At 36.4% G+C, this 17500-nt stretch overlaps 1 protein-coding gene across 4 annotated transcripts in view; it reads left to right on the top strand.

Moving 5' to 3' along the window:
* mtmr4 (myotubularin related protein 4) overlaps nucleotides 1-17500 on the top strand; it is a 144012-nt gene that overhangs the window by 34831 nt on the left and 91681 nt on the right. For all 4 annotated transcript variants that reach the window (XM_009301130.5, XM_073951775.1, XM_073951777.1 and 1 more), the window contains exon 2: nucleotides 2538-2644. In XM_009301130.5, the coding sequence (XP_009299405.1) occupies nucleotides 2642-2644 (3 nt within the window). In that variant the 5' untranslated portion in view covers nucleotides 2538-2641. The remainder of the gene's footprint in view (nucleotides 1-2537; nucleotides 2645-17500) is intronic.

Here is a 17500-nt window from a genome sequence, read left to right as displayed (position 1 = left end):
AGAGTTACTCCACAAATCTCATGCATTCTCAACTGTGGTGCTGATCACCTACAGTATAATCCAAAGCAGCTTGCTGTGATGTGACTATTGCAGATGCACACACTGCAATATTGGGAGTCTGCGGCGATAAGTGGCAAAGGCGGTGCGTCTTCATGGGTATTGGCATTGAGGAGAGTTGAAAACAAATCAAGTCAACTTTATGGTAATGAGCTATGACATGGTTGGGCAGCAACCAATCAGAATGTAGAAGTCCACCAATTGAGAGGATTCTCGTCTTGTGAACTTTTTCTGACAACAGTTGTTCCCAAGGGTCCCAGATTTCCAATTATTTATGTTTTTTTACAGGGATACACATTAAAAAAGTGACTGGCAGGTTACTGATGTGCGTTAATGTTATATATTTTTTTTTCTTTAAAAAAGCAGGAATATTATACCAACTATAACAACTTCAGAACATTTCAGACATATGAACACACAAGTGGAGCAAAGCAACAACACACACAACAACTTGATCTTCCATTGTTAAATGAACTTGATAAAAAGTGTGTAACATTTTTACGCTAGAAAGCACATTTCATGTAACTGATATGATATGCTGCAACAGTGCCTTCAAATACGAGAGCAACAAATTTGTTATCACCAAGGTGGCCAGAGAACTTTGTCGCACTCGCCACCTTCGGTGTGATGCCACAGTAAATCTCACTATTAAACATCACATATTTGAAGAAGTACAAACATTTCACAAGAAGGTGCATCATTTTGACTTCAATTGTATAAAAAACAAGTGTAAAGTACTACATACAAATCTGACTTGTATATAATTCTCCGGTAACACTTTATAATAAGTACACACTATAAATCATCTATTAAGCATCAGCAAATAGTGAATTCATTATCTGTTAAGCTCTTAAACTCTACATTAATAAACGTTAGTAAACAGTTTGTAACTACAGCTATGAATGCTCAATTCTTGACTTATAAGAACCTATATAATGTGTATAATGATTGTATTTTCATACTTTGGTAATGATTTATTTTTCATTACTAAATGAAGTATCGAATTATTTACAAACCAGTTGTGTTTAAGAGTAGTTGAGGGTTTTCAGGATCATTCAGAATGAGTTAATAAATGATTAATAAACTACTGAAATCAACATTTATATGTCTTATTATTCAGGCATATACTAATAGTCAGCTAATATGTTAATAAATGCTTTATTTTCTCAACTTTATGCAGTTTTGTGAACTAATCTAAAGTGAGGACTGTTCATGCTTTATAAATCCCTTATAAATGACAAATAAAGGCTCAGAACCAAATGAACAATAATCTTTGCAATCTTTTCTAAAAAGTAAAATTACTGTAAAGTTTAAACATTACCAAATAACAGGAGTGTCAAAATACGACATAAAACAGCAATATAATAATTTAACAATATAATAATTAAACATTATAAAAGGATGCAATGTTTAAACTCTACAGTGATTTTATTTTAGATCAGGTTGCAAAGATTTATTTTTCATTTGAAGTACAGTTTCATTTGTGTTTCTTTAAATGAATAAGAATGAATAATGTCATTTTTCCTGTTTAGAATTTAACTGAGCCTTTATTTGTAATTTATAAAGGTTTTATAAAGCATAAAAAGTCCTCACTTTAGGTCACAAAACTAGATGAAGTTGAGTTAATAAAGCATTTATTATCATACATAGTAACCATTAATATATGCCTGAATAATAAGACATATAAACGTTGATTTCAATAGTTTATTAATCATTTACTAACTCATTCTGAATGATCCTAAAAACCCTCAACTACTCTTAAACACAACTGGTTTGTAAATAATGCGATACTTAATTTAGTAATGAAAAATAAATCATTAAAGTATGAAAGTACAATTATTAAGCATATTTTAAATATGTTTGTAAGTCAGGAATGCAGCATTTGTAGCTGCAGTTATAAACTGCTTACTAACGCTTATTAATGTAGAGTTAATGCTTAAAAGATAATGAATTCACTATTTGATAATGCTTAATAAATGATTTATAGTTTGTCGTTATTATGATGTGTTACCAATTCTCCTTATATACAGATATTACATTTTTATATGCAGATTTTGATCCGGATAATATAAAAATACAATAGTTGACATTTGAAGTGGATTATCACCTTTCATTCAAGTTGTCCTGTAACTATTGAACACCCATTCTTGTCCCTGGACAAATTTGACACACATTTTTGATTCTCTTCGAATGTTGACTACTGTATAATATCTGCATATAAATATTTATATTTACTATAATATATAAAATGTATTTAAGTTTTAAAAATAGCTCACTCTTGTTTTTTTGTCAAGTAAATGCATCCTTTGTAAGAAAAAGCGATTAAAATCTATTCCTGTGTAATGTCATCATCCAGCTGACCTCGCTTGACCCCATCTGACCTCCTCTGTCGCTCTGGTGTTGACCGGTTCAGGTTCTGTTTTTTTGCCTCTGAGTGTTAGTGACATCTCTGATGTTTTTTTTTTGGTTTGTTTTTTCAGATTGTGTGTCTCGTGAGCAGTCGCTGAGGTGCGAGACCATCCTGGAGAGAGGAGAGCTGGCGGATCCGTAACCCAGAGTAAATAGAAGCACATCTGCTGAGAAAATGGTGAGTGATCTGGGTCCATCATAAAGCCTGCGGGATGCTAATATCACACTTCAAAAGTATATTTCAACTGAAAATGTAATTAAAATGTCCATATTTAGCCTAAGTCTTTATGTCTTTCTTTATTCCTGCTGAACCTATTATAAGATATTTTAAAGAAAGTTCGAAACGGGTAACCATTGAGTTCCATAGGAGGGCTAAAACTGACATTGCAATATTTTTACTACGATAAAGAGAGTAAATAATGACAGAATTTTCATCTTTTTGGAGAACTGTCCCTTTAAGACTCCAATTCAGATTCATGTTGTAGCTTTTTTATTTTAATTTACGGGGCTTTCGTCGTCTTTAAGGTGACCTGAGGATAAACCTACAGTTTGTTTGGTTGGATGATGCATTTTGTGTGCTTTAAATCCAATAATCCATCCCGAGTGTTGTGCAGATGGTAACGTGCTCTTTGGCTCAAGATGTGCTGAAAAAACACCCTTCAGCTGTAAATTCAGGCCAAATCATGTTTCACCACCTTCAGAAAAAAAATGCAGTTCTTATTGTCCGAATGAAGGGATAGTTTCTGTCATTATTTGCTCATTCTTTCTTCTGTTGCACACATAGAAGATATTTTGTCAAATGTTGGATCTGTTTTTCCCAATGCAGTAGTCAGTTTTCAACATTCTTCAAACATTCTTCTTTTGTGTTCAGCAGAAAAGGAAACCCAAACAGGTTTGGAACCACTTGGGGTAGAGTAAATAGTGAGAAATTTGTATTTTTGGGTCAACCAGCCTTTCAAGACTGACAGATGGCTGTTTAGTAGGATTGTATGATATTGGAAAATTGGAACTGCAATATATATTTATATATACAGTTGAAGGCAGAATTATTATCCCCCTTTGAATTTTTCTTTTTTTAAATATTAAATAAATTAAATAAATTTTCACAGTATGTCTGATAATATTTTTTCTTCTGGAGAAAGTCTTTGTATTTGTTTTATTTCAGCTAGAATAAAACAGTTTAAATTTTTTATGAACCATTTCAAGGTAAAAATTATTAGCCCATTTAAGCTCATTTTTATTTCGATAGTCTACAGCAGTAGTCCCCAACCACCGGGCCGGTCCGCGGAACAATTGGTACCGGGCCACATAAGAAAGCATAAATTATTTCTGTAGAAAATTTTCCCCCTGCGACTTGGTTTCTTCCACTCACCCCCGCCATCTCACATGAAATGAGACGGAGCGGGAAGAACGATCGCTAGAATATAGCTCAGTGGTGGTTGTTGATAGTTTAAAGTTATAAAACGGGTATTATAGAGTCCAAGTCAGCAGAACATTTAAGGACTGTGCATATATGTGTGCGTGCATCGCTAAGTAAGTACCCGAAATCATTGCAATATGTATCTATATGGAGTTTCACATAATCATACTCATTAGGGCTGTAACATGCCAATGCATACGTTTGGCACAGATGTTATGTATTTGATGCATATAAACCTTGATTGAAACATAATCAGACCGCGATAGTGCAACTAGCGCATGCGCACTGAGTTGTTCATGTTGTATCCCCCCCCCCCGGCCCACACCGGTCCATTGTAAAATTGACAAACGTTGAACGGTCCGCGGTAATAAAAAGGTTGGGGACCTCTGGTCTACAGAACAAACTATCATTATACAATGACTTGCCTAATTACCCTAACCTGCCTAGTTACCCTAATTAATCTAGTTAGGCCTTTAAATGTCACTTTAAGCTGTATAGAAGTGTCTTGAAGAATATCTAGCCTTATATTATTTACTGTCATCATGACAAAGATAAAATAAATCAGTTATTAGAGATGAGTTATTAAAACTATTTTATTTATAAAATGAATCAATTAAATCAAATGAATCTTTATTAAAAGTCTTTATGCACTGTTAAATTCTCTTCTTTGTCATGGCCTTAAAAACACACAGATGATGTATTTTCACTCTATTATGGTTCCGTTCTGCAGCGTCTCTACAAATCCTGTGTGTTTGGAGCTGTGGTTTCTAGTCAACTGTAATCATAACTCAACATTGAATATCTTGCGATGTGAATTGTGGCCACTTTATTAGGTACACCTTACTAGTACCGTCTCGGACTTTCTTTTGCCTTCAGAACTCTCTTAATCTTTTGTGGCGCAGATTCAACAAGGTTCTGGAAATATTCCTCAGAGATTTTGCTCCATATTGACATGATAGCATGACGCAGTTGCTGCAGATTTGTCGGCTGCACATCCATGATGCCAATCTTCCGTTCCACCACATCCCAAAGGTGCTCTATTGGATTGAGAACTGGTGACTGTGGAGGTCATTTGAGTACAGTGAACTCATCGTCATGTTCAAGAAACCAGTCTGAGATAATTCACGCTTTATGATGGTGTGTTTGAGACTCATCAGAGCAGGCAACGTTTCTCCAATCTTCTATTGTCCAGTTTTGGTGAGTCTGTGTGAATTGTAGCCTCAGTTTCCTGTTCTTAGCTGACAGGAGCGGCACCCGTTGTGCTGCTGTAGCCCATCCGCCTCAAGGTTGGACGTGTTGTGTGTTCGGAGATGCTCTTCTGCAGAGCTCGGTTGTAACGAGTGCTTATTTGAGTTACTGTTGCCTTTCTATAAGCTGGAACCAGTCTGGCCATTCTCCTCTGACCTCTGGCATCAACAAGGCATTTGTGCCCACAGAACTGCCGCTCACTGGATATTTCCTCTTTGTCAGACCATTCTCTGTAAACCCTAGAGATGGTTGTGTATGAAAATCCCAGAGGATCGGCAGTTTCAGCCCATCTGGCATCAACAACCATGTCATGTTCAAAGTCACTTAAATCCCCTTTCTTCCCCATTCTGATGCTCGCTTTAAACTGCAGCAGATCATCTTGACCATGTCTACATGCCTACATGCATTGAGTTGCTGCCGTGTGGATGGCTGAAATTTGTGCTAACAAGCAGTGTGACAGGTGTACCTAATAAAGTGGCCGGTGAGTGATTTTTTTTTTTCTCTCTCTCTCTTTTAAAAGGGTTGTGTTTTTTTTTTTTTTTTCATATCTAATTGTGATTTTCCTGACTGATAGTCAAACTTCAGCTTTATTCTCAATAGTCTGCAGCACACATTTTAAAAGAATACAGCGTTAACTGTATATATATAAATACATATTTATTTTTAACAACTTTTTTTTTTTACATATGCATTGCAGCATTACATGATTATCTAATTGCAATGTTACAAGAGTTTTCAAAATCGCAATAATCAATCACAGTTGTAATGGCAATAAAACTTGAAATGGTAATACTGACCATCAAAACATTTGCAGTGGGTTTAACTTGAAACGGTAATCGTGACGGCTAAGATTGCACAGTGTATTGAAAATGTATAATACTATATGCAATATCCATATGTCAGAGAAGTGCAATAAATAAAACTACATTAGATTTTAAATGCCAAGCATGTGTGTGCTGCATGCATAGGTTGCTATCCAAATCTGACCAATCAGATGAGGCATATACTATCTTAAGCCCCGCCTCTCCAGTAGCTGAACTCAGAGCTGAAAATAAACACTAATGCTGGGAAACCAGAGAGGAAAACCACAACAAGCAATAACAATCAGAATTTACACCAATGTTTTCAGTAATTCACAGTGTTTTAAAGTCTAAATGTTTGCACCTTGACATTGTTTCTTTGAAGATTTAATTAGCTCAGAATAAACATCTGTTACTTGTTTGTTTTAGTGTGATCATTGCATAAATCAATTATATTTTACATTACAACACTCAACAACAACATCACAGTATTTCCCAGTGTCATTCAGCTCCAGTGACAACACTATTCCTCAACCCGGTGTTATTTATCCGTCATGATGTTCATGTCCGCTTCCTGTTTTTCACTATCTGCTCCTCCAGTTTGGGGTTTCCTCATAAATTTACTGTGCAGGAGTGAACAGATGTTAGGAAGATCTTTGATGTCTGTATCTGAAGGAAAGATTCCTCAGCGCATGCCAAGTCTTAAATGCCTATTAGCATATTTGCAGTTTTATTGGACGTCCTTTTCCTTTGCATTTGCATGAGGTTTAAGGTTAATAGTTTGACCTCAGACTCCTAAAAATAAAAGTTCAAAAGGGAGTTTTTGACAGCGCTTCATTGGAAGCAGCGTTTTTGGTTTCCCATATAAACGTTAAGGAAAAATGAATTTAAGGAATCAAGGAAACATTTGAACTGTAAACAACTTCCAAGCAATAGAAATGTTCATGTGCACCCAAAATGAACATTTACTCGCATTTAACAGTGATTCCAGACCCAAATGAGTTTGTTTTCTGTTGAACGCAAATGAAAGATGCTTGTATTTGGAAGCTATTTACTGCCGAAGTAGGAAAAATAAATACTCTGGAAGGCAATGGCGTCTGTTGTCCAACATTCTTCAAAATATCTTCTTTTTTCTGTTTAACAGAAGAACAAAGTAATGCATGTGTAAAACAATTGGAGATCAGTGGCTCAGTGCTTAGCACTCATAGCATAAAGGTGAATAGTTCGAGTCCCGGCTGGATCTGTTGGCATTTCTGTGTGGAGTTTGCATGTTCTCCCTGTGTTGGTGTGGGTTTCCTCCGGGTGCTCCGGTTTCCCCCACAGTCCAAACACATGCGCTATTGGGGAACTGATTAACTAAGTTGGTGTTTGTGAATGAGTGTGTATGGGTGTTTCCCAGTACTGGGTTGCAGCTAGAAGGGCATGCGCTTTGTAAAGCTTATGCTGGAATAGTTGTCGGTTCATTTCGCTGTGGAGACCCCAGATAAATGAGGAACTAAGCCGAAGAATGAAGGAGGAGTATGAATGAATGAATAAAAATGCGGTCGACAGCTTAAACAGGAGCATATACAATCCATTATCGACCTTGGAGCTCACGGTTGCTCTTTATTTGATTAATTTGATTTAATTTTAAATTACATTTTTTATTTTTTTATTTAAAAAATAAATAAATACATAAATACGTTTAAAATAAAGTTAAAATAAAAGTAAAACAAAATGTAAATTAAATTAAAATTGTCTTAATGCATTTAAAATAAATGTAAAATAAGAAACTTAAAAATAAATAAAAATACATTTAAAACAATTTAAATAAAAGTGAAACAATTTTAATTAAATTTTAGTTAAATAAAATAAAATTAATAAATGTATAATAAATGTCAAATAATTAAAAAATAAATAAATAAATAAATAGATTTATTTTATATAAAATGCAAAAACTTTCCAAGAGCAAAATATTTGTTATTTCCGGACATCCCTTTAATTTTATGGATTTCTTGCTTGGTTTTTTCATCAGAATTTCAAGTTTAAATTAAACATTACAGTTTTTCCACATGACAACAGTTTGATGAATTTATGAGTTTTTGTTGTTGCGTACTTTTTATTCACACGTTAAAGAAGGTGTTTGTGTGTTACATAAAGTCCTGTCTGTGGTTAAGTTTTCCATTATGATGTGTTGCTCTGAGCGGTGTGTGTGTGAGTGTGTGAGTCCCCTTGGCTCTCATTAAACACTTAACTCTCTTGGTAAACAAAGCACAGCCTGTGTCGCGTCGTCTTCAAGTCTGGTTGTAAACCTCTGATTAAGAGTAAAGCCATTCAGTGCTGGGTCATCTGCAGACTGTCCTGATCCAAGAGCTGCTCCTATATACACACACATATATATATATATATATATATATATATATATATATATATATATATATATATATATATATATATATATATATATATATATATGTATATATGTATATATATATATGTATGTATGCATGCATGTATATGTGTGTGTGTGTGTGTGTGTGTGTGTGTGTGTGTTGTTAAGGAATTTAAATTTGTGCTAGAAAAAAATAAATAATAAATATAGTTTAATGTAAAGCTTGTGTACTGTTGGTGGCTGTGTTTGGCCCATTGACTTCCAATATAATGATGTTTTTTGTTTGCAAAGCTATGACAACTAGAGGTGTGAACCTACACTGATCTCACTGTTCAGTTCAGTTACGATTATCATGCTATTGATTCAGTTCAATATGTTCCTTCAGGGCATCATGGTGCATAAGACGATGCTTTCCATACACAATTTTATATATTAATTCACTGCACAACAATTGTTGTATTAAAATGTACATTTCATAAATACATTTTCTGTGTGTTTTTAATACAGTTAGATGTATGAGCTGTACCTTTAATTTGACCCGCTCAAAGAAAATTAGCTTTTCGCTAATGTAAATATTATCCCACTTGCATTTTTTGAGCTTGTCGAGTGAGTTGTTAAATGCCTATGATCGGACACGCCTTCAACAGAAAGGGCTGCGATTGGCTGTAACGCTCGGGCGCTGTTCACCAATGAGTGACACTGATAAACGGCAGCGATGATCACAGCTGATACATGATAGACACGATGGAGAAAATTCACCCTGCAGACATGCTCGTGTCTGAATCCACCAGTGTCTGTGTAACAGCCGAGAGGAGAGGAAATGAAAAGCTGCTAAACACCACTTCCACCAAAAACGAGCTAATGACATTGAGTGAATGCTTTAGGCACGTATTACACCATCAACCAATAGATTTGCTTCAAATCATCCAAATATCAGCATCAGCACATTCAGAAATAACAGTTTGTTGGCAAAAGCCGCTAAACATCACTTGGCTTTGACAGCAAAAGCCGCTGTATCCCGAGAACCAATCAGACGTTGCGAATCGTATCATATGTTTTCAACATAACGCCGTGCTGATACGCCGGCTTTATGAGGAGACTGTTTAATTCCACTTTCAATTTTGATTTTAAAAGATGGAGTTTGATGAACTGCATGAGGCTGTCAGTGAATGGCAAATGAAAACGTGCATTATAAGAAAAAGGATACACTTTACAGTCGGAAGTGTTACATGCATTCATGTTTTTTTTTTTTTCGCAGCGGCGCTACTTTGAATCTTATATTAGCCTACTTCATATTATCTATATCAGTGTTTCTCAACTGGTGGGGGAACATTTTCAGTGGGTGATCAATACAACAACAAAAGTTAAATTTTTAACTTATTTTGCGTATACCAGACTTTTATTTTGAAATTCGCGTGCGACAACCATACCGTTTGAAATGTGAAATTTAATTTAATTATTGCAATAAATATGTAAAAGCGCAAGTACGACCCTAAAAATGTAAGGTGAGGATTTACATATATTGATGACAAAAAAGGCTTAAAATCTCCATGTGTCATATGTAGTGAGCTGCTCTCACAAGTGAGCATGAAACCTTCTAAATTAAAATAACATTTAGAAAACAAACATCCCAGTTGCAAGGACAAACCTTAACTGAGAGCATCACAAAAGTGCCGAACATCTTCATGTTTAAAACAAGTACAGGCACTCAGCTTATCTTACTGTGCTCACCGTGTAGCCAAGGCCAAGAAAGCCCACACAAAAGCAGAAGAGCAAATAACTGGTGAATGTTATAAAAATGGTTATGATCATTTTACTTTAATTTGCTGGTTTGTTCTGTTCAACCGGATCAGTGTTAATGTTTTATTACCAGTTCAGTTTAGTTCATGGTAACTGAACTTTTCCTTACCCTAACCACTGTTTACAGTATTTGACATTTTTACTCAGTAATATTTCTATAATTCGTACATTTTGTTAAATGACAGAGATAACGTATTGTTTATTTGTAAGTCTTGGTGATTTTCTTATGATTTATCTGTCACTACTTGTGTATGTTAACAAATAAATACAAATGAATTAGAATTCCTAAAATTATATAATAGTTCCTAAAAATGTGGGTCGCGGCTTGATGACCATGTAAAAATGTGGGTCCCATAGCCAAACTAGTTGATCTATATGTCTGATAAGCTTTTTATATGAATGGACAATGCACAGATATTGATGTTTTACAATGTTTTACACTACATTATTTGAGTCTAAGAGGCTTAGTTTACAATGTTTACATTCCTCTGTCTGCATTAAATCTAAATCCCAAATATCAGATATGACAACAGACTGTTCAGATTTAATTAATGTCAGTGTTAATGTTATAGATTAATGCACTTTCATTTCAGGTTTCATTCATTTTCATTTATGTGCGTTTCAATTCAGGTGGTTTGTGTAATGTGTTATATGTTTAGTAAAATAATTTCTAATTGCATCTTTAGTACTTTTTTATTTTTGGTTAGGATCTTTTACTGAACAGTTATGACATTGTCTGCTTCTGCATCATGGTGCACCGAAGAAACAATTAATTTTCACAACCCAAGTGACAGCATGTAATCATGCATTATTGATTGTTGCTGGTTTTTGGGAAGAGGTAAAATATGCATTTTTTTTACTGTTGATCATCAGTTGGCAGTATTAACCCTTTTAGATAGACCTGTGCTGAAGAATTTCTGTCTTATATTCAGTTCAGTGGAGTAAATCAGCAGATTATAAAGTGCAGAAATACACTTACTGTATTTACAGTGAGCTGAGGGGTTTCTTAAAGGGCCATGAAACCCCCTCGTTTCAGCAGGGTGTTTTCACACCTCTACTTTGGAAAAAGTCAGAAAAGTGGGCGTGTCCAGCTCTGTTTAGGGGGGAGTGTCGGAGGAAGAAAAGTGGGATGGTGTGGGAGTGTCTATTTGGGCACGCGCGAGTTTCTGAGTCAAAATACACACACACACACACACACATACACACACACACACACACACACAGGAGAATGTGATGGTGTTTAACCTACAAGGACATCTGTAGTCGAATTATTTGCCAAATTATTAAATGGTGGACTTTAACTGCAGTTTGGCTCTTTCATTCAGGGAATTCATTCATGCCCCTCGCGACACACGAGATATTTGATTCGAGGAACTGCTCCAAGCGTGTATTTTTCATGCAATGTTTTATACCGCACGGCGAATGAGAGAAAAAAACCTCAGCATTTCCCAGAAACTTAGATGCACACGACAGGTAGTGTCAGAAAGCCGCGCGTGTTATTCCGGTCACTAAATGCGGTAAAAACCCTACACGAGGTTAAAGTTTGGTTGTGGTGCTAACATGTTTACACTCAGTGCAATAGTTTGTTAGATACGAACAAACTGAATAAACAAAGAGCACTGGTCACTCACTTACCAAATCTGTAGAGACAGGACAATCAACAGCAACTAGAGCCGCGTCTTTATTAAGAGAAGACTACAAACGAATCCGGATCTCAGCGTTTGCAGATGAGAACAGCTCTCAGGTAAACACTGTTCCTCCTTAGACACGTAAGTTATTGTTGTCGAGCGTTGCGTACACTGTTAATCCACACGTGAGACTGAGCTCTCACAGAGAGAAAATGAAAACGAAACTTAACTGCAGCAAACAATAAAAGCAACACTTCACGCTTGTTTTGCCAACACAACGTGGCGTCTCTGTCCTGAAAACACGATGACAGTAATGAATATTAATGAAGTTGCACAATAGAGCGCGCTGATTGGTTTAAACCAAGCCTTACTCATGCATTAATGCATCACACTGTAAGACGTAATAAGACACACTCTGGCACAGACGTCCAGTCTGCAGGCTGGAATACACGCTATTATGTCATGACCGTGACGCAGTTTAAAAATTCGTTTCAAGCCAGAAGTACGAATTTGCTTGAAATAACGCAAAAACAACCAATTTACACTTTTAGTGAAATATAGGTGTCCTAATAGTGTTTTTAGCAGTGTGGGACACATATACGACTGTCAACAGCTCAAAACATGTGTTTTGGTGTTTCGTGACCCTTTAAGCACACACAATACTCCATATAGCTCCATATAAAGCCAGATACTAGGGATGCCAAGGTTCTCAATATAATATTGAACCGTTCGGTACGACCTCCACAGTTCAATACGTGCTTGTGAATTGTGGTTTTCTCGGTTTTGCGTTTAAATAAGTTATGTGCGTTTCATATCTCCTCAAATTGACTGTGTGTGCCTGTAAGTCCATGAGCTGAGATGAGGAAACTCCTCCGCACCAGTAAATCTCCAATCACTATGCTCTAAAGTTAGGGGGCGCTTGACCATCTTTCCACACTTTAACATTGCGAGCGGCGGTGAAGTGAGGCAACAGTACGAGAAAGCGCTGGCGTCTTTCAAATCTGCGGTGCGAGGACATTTCGGTTTTGCCGGTAAGTATAATGCCAATAAAAGAAAAAATGGTGAACAAAAATAACTGCAAGCATTGTTTAACACGTATAACCATGACTGCTCATCTGCAGCGCCATCAGCAATATCACTGTCTGAAGGCAGGATAGCAGAGAAGGTAATAAAGTCCTGCAAATAGCAACAATCCCTCGCTGAATCTCAAGCAAACATACCCAACTGGTTCCGAGAGACACATAAAATAACAAAGGCAGTGCGGGTGTTTATTGCTGAAGATTTGCAGCCGTTTTCAGTATTCTGAGATGCAGACTTTTGTCATCTTATAAAAGCACTCGATCCAAGTTACAGACTTCAGTCTCGCATTTTTCCAGCACAGAGATAATGAAGATGCTTATTTATGTTTACTGAAGTACAAATATGTTTATTTGAAATGGTCAATTGATCTTTATTAACTTCACATGTGTGTTTATTATCAAAGTGTAGGATTTTATGTGTTCCCCAGTTTGTGCATGGGCTACCAGCAGCTGTGAGATTTCAGTGTTCATTTGTTTATACAATACTCTTGGAACTGCTGTACTTCTCTTGGCTTTATAGTAAAACAAAATGAGTATTGATATAAATCGTTTTTTATTTTTTTCTCGTTAACCTCTTACTGTTCCTATTGCCTATAGAATAAAAAAAAAAAACGTGTGAAGCCATGAGAACCGAACCGAAAACTGTGTTAAAAACAGAGGTATGTATTGAACCGTGAGCTAACTGTATTGTTGCCCTACCAGATACTAAGCTGTTTTGCACTGTAAATGATGATCAACAATAAAAATGACAAATTTGACCTTTTCCTAACAGTAAACAATCAAGAATGCAGAATTATATGCTGTCAAGGCTTTGCAATCAAAAAAATCTCCTTATGATGGAAGTCAATGAGGCAAAAACAACCACAAAACACAAGGAAAGGGGAGTCAATTTGAGTGTACTGTTGAGTTTTTTTAACTATGCGCTGACATATAGCACTGATGTGCTTACGGCGACCCGAGTTCGATTCCTGGCTCAAGGTCCTTCGCCGATCCTTCCCTTCTCTATGTTCCCAATGCTTTCCTGTCTGTAATCTCCATTGAAATATCATAATCAAAGTGAAAAAAACCCTTTAAAAACTAACAATACTGATACTAACATATACGTTTTTTGGTAAATGAGCCCAGAGTGGATGAAAATATTCCCAGCAGCATACAAGGGTTAAATGAATGCAAGTTAATTCATCAAAAATACACCAGAATTAATACATTTTACCTGTTTATTTTAATGTCATTAAATAAATAGACAATTAAAAAATGTAGCTAATAAAAATGTTCCTGGGGAAATGGTCAATAGTAGGAAATCATTATTACTTAACAACAAGGTTGCATATTTTTCCAATATTTTGCAGCCCTACAGACCCCATCATTAGCATCTCATTGTGGCCTGACCGATGTGTTATCTTTTTATTCATAATAATAATAACTTGGTGGATGTAAGATCTGGGCCTGAAGCCGGTTCTGCTTGAATGCTTTGTCCGATCGCAGCCACAGTCTCTATTGTTTAGTGATTTTTAATTGTCGAGGGAATAAAGTGCCTGGAAAATGTGCACGCAGTGATGTTCTGGGCTGTTTGTCTTATTGGCTGCTCCCTTTAGACTGTATTTGGTGAATTGACTTAACGTTGTTGTCGTGAGAGTTTTTTGTTGAGGAAATTGATTGTCTAAAAGATTTGCATGTTTTTATCCTTATTAATTCAACATTAAGAGGCCGCAAGTGCTTTAAGTTTTATTATTATTATATTTAATTTTAGATTTGTATTGTCAACTGCAAACTGGCCCAGCCGGGACTCGAACCAGCAACGTTTTTGCTGTGAGGCCACTGTGCCGCCCGAAATACAATTCAGCGTTTATTTGTGTGAGTTGAGTTTCAGTGTTTAGTGGGTGTGTCAGTGTGTGTTCATACACTCACACACACACACACACACACACACACCCTTGAAACACAATGGATTTACGCCGTCTGTTCTTGTGCTTTGCTCTCTTTCATCCACCTGTGCTTTGTTCTGCTGTAAAGTAAACGTGTCGGAGTGCAGTTCAGACATGCCAATCAGTTTGTTTCACTGCTGGATTATGCAAGAAACTGATGACAATAAGGAACTTTCCTCTTGTTTTTGTCTGCTGAATAATGCCTGTATAAAGGTGGGGTTAAACACGGCACAGCTAGACCTGTTGCAACAATCAATATATCGACTTATCGCACAACACATGGGCATGACCTCTTGTTTAGTTAACCTGTTCTCTTCTTCTTTTTGTTTCTTTGATTAGTCAAGTTTTAGGTTGACTTAAAGTCTGCGTTTAAATCAGATGTGGAAGAAGCGTCAAACACGACTGATATACGCAGGCCCGGATTGGCTAATCGGGAGGACCGGGAGAATTCCCGGTGGGCTGGTCTGTTTTTTGGCCGCGAGGGCCGGTGTTCCTAGCTCCAGAATCTGTTGCTCTCAGCAGTCACACTTTTTAAAAATTATTTATTTATTTACTTGACCACAGCCTTCTTATTCATTATTTTACAGCAGCTCTGCTCTTTTTATCTATTTTCTCGTAGCCTCGTGAGCAAGATGCAGCCTGCAGGTTAATGATGATATAACTAGATAAGTCACTATTCAATGTATAGTTGTTGTGGTACAGTGGTAAGCACGTTAGGTTATGACGCCACCAACCCGGGTTCGGACCTCATCTGAATGACAATTTTTATTGTTAAGACATATAATACTGTTAGGGTTGTTGAACATTTGAAGTTCTAAAACAGCTGTTTTATCAAAAAAAGATGTGATAGTCTAATTAGAAACTGAATTGGAAATTACCTTATTTTAATATAGTCAGTGGTGAACTGGGGTGGGCCGGTCTAAGGCTTGAAACTCCAGGGCTGAAAAAGAGTCCCACTCCGGCCCTGGATATACATGTCAAGTCAATGCAAAGGCCGGAATTGACATCCTATTAGGGATGCTCAAAATAATCGATTAACCGTTAACCGAAAGGGTGCGTTTGTGACCAATTAATGCTATCAGTTAAACGATTAAAATTATTATTTTATATATTTTTTTGTTTGGCTGCATAAGGGGCCGATTGATTGCGCCTTAGCGTTAAGAGGGGCATATTTTGCACGCGGCTCATCCCAGAGCAGCAGTTTGTGTTGTCAAGACAACTACAGAGGTTTTTTAAAGAGCATGGTTTCCGCTACATTCATTCTTCCATGGCGGGGACCAAAATGCATCCATCAACGGCTACATTCACATTCAAAACATTCAGTTATTGTTGTTGTTGTTTTTAATAGCGGATTATAAACGCATCAAAACGTATTAAAAGGTAAGTGAATTATAACAGCGCAAACTTTTCTGTAACCGAATAGTGCTGTGCGCTATCTGTTTAATCCTTTGGGGTTACGTGCTAACAGACTGAATGACAGGTGCGCGATGCGTGAGCCCAGCAAACACGCAGAGGCTTTCAGTTAAGATGAACACAGTTTCTATAGTTATACTTTATTTACAGATAAAGTATGACTCTGCATATAATCACTCTATCTTGCTGGAGTTTATAGCCGTTTCGCTTTACTTCAGGACGCATTAACGCTGCTCTGAAGGTCTAATCGCTGTTTTAGGTTATCCAGAGCTGTATGAATGTACAAATCTTGAATATTACAATAGTATTAAATATTACAATTGTAACAACACAGACAGCAACACTTATGCACAATCGATACCCAGCTGATTCAGTCGTTATAAGAGGACCGCGCTTCTTCTCTTCTTTTTTCCTTGTCAACATAAAAGCAGTGAGGTGCGCCTCGCGTTTTTGGAATGAAAAAAGCACGTTAGCTGTGGTTGGCCACTTGTTCAACTGCAAGACAGACTTAACTTTGCGGGACGATAATATATATCCCGTGCCTACAGACACATTTGCCAAGGAAGCAAAATGGAAGAAGAATATTGCTTGATACAGATGTGTTGATGCAAAAAAAAAAGCGTTGATGTTGACCTGGATCTGCGTCATAAACGCAACAAATAGGCTTTACCTTTTATTTCACAGCTTATAATGCATGTATGCACATTAATGCAATATCATATTTAAACAACACAACTGTTTACAAAAAGTCAACATGCACACGTTTTTGTCTTTTCATCACGCAGCGCGCACCTGAACCGCGAGGGAGAGAGAGGAAACCAAGACATAATCTTTAAAATAATGATTTCTATTAAAAATGTAAAAGGTTTTGTGATTATAATAATAACAGCGGGGCATTAAATAAATGCATATTTTCCGTGGAGCGAGCGATTTGAGGAAGTCTGCGATTTTATTTGACAAAAATATGATTGGAAAAAAACAGCCTATGCCGGTTATTAAAAATAATCAGTCAATGTTTTCGTTTTGTAATATAAATTAATTATTTAAGTGGAAAATAATTTAGGGCAGTCCTATTTATTTTATTTAGTTTATTCTGTTCTTCTGTGCTAAACACTGCATGTGCGTGAAAATGCTCTGTTGTATTGTTCTATTATTAATATGCTAACATATAAAAATAAATCAGTATTTAAAAATCAATATTTAATGTGTCGGACACAAAATAGACCGGTCAATTTGTTTAATATAAAATTAATAGTAATCTGACCAGTTAACCGTTAATAACCGATTAATGAGCGGCGGTTATCGGTTAGCAAAATTACCCGAAATGAGCATCCCTACATCCTATGGTGC

This window comes from Danio rerio, chromosome 5 (assembly GCF_049306965.1).
Source record: "Danio rerio strain Tuebingen ecotype United States chromosome 5, GRCz12tu, whole genome shotgun sequence".
NCBI lineage: Eukaryota > Metazoa > Chordata > Actinopteri > Cypriniformes > Danionidae > Danio > Danio rerio.
This window is presented reverse-complemented; position numbering and strand designations above follow the sequence as displayed.